This window comes from Nestor notabilis, unplaced genomic scaffold (genome assembly GCF_000696875.1).
Source record: "Nestor notabilis isolate BGI_N333 unplaced genomic scaffold, ASM69687v1 scaffold32210, whole genome shotgun sequence".
Lineage (NCBI taxonomy): Eukaryota > Metazoa > Chordata > Aves > Psittaciformes > Psittacidae > Nestor > Nestor notabilis.
The window spans coordinates 3,256-8,587 of record NW_009910323.1 but is presented as its reverse complement, the minus strand read 5'-3'; the positions used below and the strand labels follow the sequence as shown (position 1 = coordinate 8,587).

Sequence of the window (5,332 nt, the reverse complement as noted above, 5' to 3'; positions counted from 1 at the left end):
TGGTGAAAAAAAAATTAAAAAAAAAAAAAAAAAAAAAAAAAAAAAAAAAGAAAAAGTCTTGCCTTTATATGTAGCTTTACCCAACGGTGTGATTGTTAGCATACATTTGGAATTGTGGTCCTTCTCAGATATTCTTCCTTTTAGGAGTCCTTTTTCTATTAGATTTTCTAGCCCATCTTTAATTATCTCCGAGAGGCTCTTCTCTTTAGACAGCAGCTGCTGCTGCTGAACACCAAGCAATGTACTGCACATGAAATTGTTGACTTCTTCATAGGTAACTGCTATCTGCATCGGTTTTGCAAGAGATTAGCATGTTAAAAGGTGTCATTTCACACATTTCATAAGCTATAGGAAAAAGATTGTATAGAGAAGCAGTCTGATATCCTGTTCATGTGTTTCTATAGAAATACATGTCAACAAATAGAATGATAGGCGACTTACGATGGATCTGATGGAATTGCTCTCCATCTGTTCTATTATTCTAGCTACTGCATCATGTTGTTTCCACTGTTTCTATTTGCATTTTGAATCAAGTATCAGAAATGGGAATGTTATTAATACTGTAAGGTATCATAAGATAGCTTTAATTTTGATTTTTACACAAAGAAATTGTTATGTTACATGATTGATATCTGAGTTAAATAAAAAGACTAATCAAATCTTTGTTCTTTTTATGAGATTAGAAGCTGTTCTGAGCTTGTAAGCCAGTACATTTAAAAGGTCTATTTTTTCTATAGAATCAGCAGATAAGATTTCCTTTGTATTCCCAAGCACTTGAGTTACTCACAGAGAAGAGTTTACTGATACCTTCAATCCAACCAAAGATAACAACAGAGTCTGCATTCCCTTGGTCAACTCCAGCAGAAGATTGCTGTAACAATTCTCCAAAGGACTGTTAACTAAATCCTGAACCTAAAAAAAGAGCAAGAAATACATTAGTTCAGAGAAAATTGTTACACACTAGTTTTACACTTTCAAAAATATTGATATGCATGATTCAGCTTATAAAGAAAAAAGTATAGGCACCCAAAAGTTTACAGCTCACATCTGAAAACAAACCACAAGGGAAGTTTATGGGTATTATTACCCAAGTCATACTTGCAACATTAAGAAGTGAAGTTAGGGCATTTCAGCTCCTCCTGTTTATCCCACCAGCTTAATCTAACAAGTTATCAACAGCTTTATAAAAATTACCAAGTGTTTGTCTTTCTCTTGTACTATGAGAATACTTTCTCCAGCACTGTCAATACCAGCTCGACCAGCTCTGCCAATCATTTGTTTATACTGGTTCTTCTTCAGGAAGTCATTAGCAACGTAAGGAGCTCTGAGAATGACCCTGTGAAGAAGTCTTCAGTAAGTTATGCTTTACATTAGAATTACTAAGTAGCAATAAAATTTTAAATGCGTTCTTTATATATGCCCCTTGCCTAGTATCTAATAAAAATCAAATGCACCTGTTTGAACAGAAAACCATTTAACAATTTAAGATTTATTGAATGATAAGCCATGTTTATTATGTTTTGCAGAACCTTTGAAACTAGTCTTTACCTCTACTCAGAGTCCTGAGTTGAAAAGTGAAAACCACTGAGATACAAGATAAACCCTACACAAAACATAAGCAATACTGATCATACATCGGTTATGCTATAAAGACAATACTTGTCTGTATTAGTTTTTTTCCTCCCCTCAGATGTGTTGTTCCAACATACATGCACACAAAACTGAATTCTTAGTAAACAGTTTTTGGTCATATAGAGTACAGCAGCCAAGTATCTTCAACACTTGTGTAAGAAAAGATTACATATTTTTTGTGTTAAAACATATTCAAACATATTCCTTAGAAAAAATGTCACAATTTAAACACTGTTCTGAGGACAACATCTAAAGAAACCACCATTAATACCTTACTCTTCTGCATAAGATTGGAAAATACTGAAGCATATCCTCAATTTCTTCACATTTTCTTAATCCATTTAGGTAAATGCCCTTCAGCTATGCATTCTTAGGGGCTTGATACTGATTAACATTTCCTGTGTAAAACCTTTGCAGTTTTGTGTTCCAAGTTGAACAGAAAATCCCCTACACATCTAATTTGTTAGTAAAAGCAGAACATACTTTAAATAGCACCAATATTTTCAACTTCCTAAGCAATCTTTTTACAAAGCAAGACAAATCAATGCAACAATGAAATATGTTTCAGTTGCTAACCTTCTAGCTGGCAGGTTGACTCCAGCAGCTAAAGTAGCTGTGCAAGCAAGCAGACACAGGACACCTGCAGAATATGCTTCCTCTATACTTTTCCTCTCATCATTTGTAAGGCCACTATGGTGATAGGCAATACCAAATGGAATTGTTTGCTTCAGAACAGGACAGACACTTCCATTTCCAATATACTTTAGGTTCTTGATGAGATCTTGTTTCTCTTTCTCCCTGTGAGCTCTAAATTCTCTTGGAGGAGGAAAAGCATTTTCTTAGACTTACCAATTTCTTTAGATCAATCATTAACTACTTAGAAAACAGAATTCAAAAATAAAATCAAGAGACATGCTTACAGTCTATTTCTGTTCATTATCTATTCATCTAACATCTAAATAGTTATTTCCAGTAACTTTGAAATAGCAATACATAGGAGACTGATTAAGTTGCAACAGAACTCTTTTCTTGTTTGTAAGCACAGGTACAGAAAGGATCAAATTCTGACTGATGAGAGTATCAAGTGCACTGAAGAAAGGAAACAGGGCCAGTATCAGCTTGTAGTGAATATTATAGGTACATCAACATGTCTTCAATTTTAATAGCAAGGGAGAGTTTTTGTTTATTTGAATATAATTTGTTCCTACATAAAATTTAAGTTTGCTAGACCATTATGAGTTGATCAAATCACATTTAAATAAAACCATATGTGAGTATAACTTTTAACCATAATAACCATTTTATCAACTAGTTAAAAGGTTGGGGTTTTTTTTGTTAAAACATTTGTTTAATGAGCCTCGAGCAGTTTACTATCATTTATGCATTTAGCAACTTTACATGATTCTATATTCAAATTATTTACTTCTGATCACCAGGGAAAGTCACTTGCAAACCAGTGAAAATATATCCTGACCATTTATTCCATATATAATTTAAAAAAATCATGACAGACACTTACTTCTTGAGGTACTTGCACACCATTGAAGCCACATTTTCACAGTTCTTTTTAGTGGGACAAAAGATTAGGCAGGAATATTTAGGAATAACTTCAGTAACCAGTGCAATAATGTGGTCAGGATCTGCTTTCTCCAGATTACTAGAATACTATCATAAACAGATGTTGACAAACATTTAAACTTAGAAATTAAGTCATAATTCAATACTTGTTCTCAACCTTTGCTAGAATACCCCCACTTGCACTAACATGACAAATTCAAGAAATTGTAGGGTAAGTTCTTCTGCCAATCCACACTTGAAATAGTTTATTAACACATTTATCTTGAACTAAAGAATACATGGATACAAAACAAATGCTTTGCTTTTTCCCCTTAAAACTTCAAATTCTTTTAAGCAATACCATAGTGATATTACTCATGCTACTGGTAATCTACCATAACATGCATTTTTCTTTTTAAAGGTTGAAATGAATTCTTACAAGGCAGTAATAAAATGACAAAAAAACCCCAAAAGAGATGTCTTTCAGTATCATCTAAGGTTAATTCCAGAAGATCAATCGTTGAGAAAATCTACCCAAAGCCATAAAACACTAGGTACATGGAATAGTCAAACCCATTCCTCTTCATACATCAAAATACCAAAGAAACCGCTACCTAAAAGAGTGGTAAAGAAGTGAAAATCAAATTAAGTATTCAGTATTTTAAAGGAAATTTTTCTCCATGAAGCCTAATATTTTCTTTCTCATAGGCATTACAAAAAAAACTATCATGTTTAAATACCTTTGTAAAATCTCTGTAAACAGATCTGTGTAAACTAGTACATTTCATAACTATACTTCAAAGAAACTATAAGCACTTCAGGTTTACCTTGAAATTAAGGAGACGTGAAAAAGTAAAGCCATTTTCTGTTTTGCTGTCAACTGCATAAATGGTGTCTCGTATCTTTATATATTCTTTTAATTCTACCTAGGGATATAAAAGCCATGAACAGAAACTTTAGTTAAATTAACAAGTCTTCTCTAAAGATTAAGCTATTACTGATGCCTTTTCTAAGCATCACATTTCATATACATACATACGTGCATGCATGCACACAAGAACACACTCCACCCATCAGGTATTTTTTAGAGTTCATTGTTTTAATTGTCTGCCCTGAGAAAACATCTGGTTATAATGAAGAATACAAGAAATGTTGTATCTCATGAACTATTCATAAACCATTGTCATGGCAGTGTTCAACCACCAGTAGTACAAATTCTAGTTATATCAAATGAACTATAATGATTTATCAAAGTAGTTGTAATTTAGAAATTGGTTTAAACTGACACATGGCTTAACACAATGTAAAGGTACTTGCATTTGTGCATTTATAAGTGCATAGTGCTATTTATTATATTAGTACAACTGCAAGCACTAGGAGGCACTATATTACACTGTGAAATTAAGCATAAAGCTATAATACAATCCTAAATAGACAAGCTATAATTTTAAAGTCAACTATCTTTACTGTTTACGGTATCTTGTATACAGACCGGTCTAAAATTATTAGTATAGTACTCCGCTTGCAGGAACTTCTGCAGGTCTCCAACATTATTTAAGGTTGCACTCATTCCAATGATTTGTGTGTTTTCTGTAAAACAGAAGTTGAAATGAATTTATTATTGCCACGCTCACAATTTCAAACACTTTTGATCAATATTTACTTCAAAAGCCCGCTTCTTTATTGTTAGTTTTTTTAAATGCCAAAGTAGCAAGTTTGAAGTAGGATGTAACTAAGAAATATTACTTGAGACGTACACACAAAAAAGGAACCCTTCTCTATAGAAGCTTTTAATTGGAATGGCTAAGAGGCTCCTACAAAGAAATGGAAGGCATTTGTCAATACTCAGGATTTCCCAGAGAAGTATCAAAAAGCTTCAGAAACACCTGGTCCATCATTACAGGATCAACTGACAAACACTTAAACAAGTAAACACTGTAACTGCATGGAGTCATTCTATGTTCTTCAAAAGCAGCCAGACTACCACAAATCCAGAAAGTGAAAGTATGATATCTCTCTAGAGACGCCATCACTACAATATTTTAGTAACATTAACTGCAGCTGTGACTTACTACCAGCATAAAGAATTTTTGCAAGAGTCATTTCCAGTGTTGCTCCACGACTTCCCTCACCAAGCATATGC

The 5,332-nt window shown here is 33.3% G+C and overlaps 1 protein-coding gene across 1 annotated transcript in view; it reads right to left on the bottom strand.

Annotated features, from left to right (window-relative positions):
- The window catches only part of HELQ (helicase, POLQ-like), a gene marked incomplete at its 5' end in the record, with an annotated part of 14,732 nt that overhangs the window by 6,464 nt on the left and 2,936 nt on the right, over window positions 1-5,332 (bottom strand). The window contains 8 exons of the mRNA XM_010009446.1: window positions 63-285; window positions 808-912; window positions 1,195-1,336; window positions 2,209-2,448; window positions 3,152-3,297; window positions 4,017-4,115; window positions 4,682-4,779; window positions 5,262-5,332. Coding sequence (XP_010007748.1) covers window positions 63-285; window positions 808-912; window positions 1,195-1,336; window positions 2,209-2,448; window positions 3,152-3,297; window positions 4,017-4,115; window positions 4,682-4,779; window positions 5,262-5,332 — 1,124 coding nt within the window. The remainder of the gene's footprint in view (window positions 1-62; window positions 286-807; window positions 913-1,194; window positions 1,337-2,208; window positions 2,449-3,151; window positions 3,298-4,016; window positions 4,116-4,681; window positions 4,780-5,261) is intronic.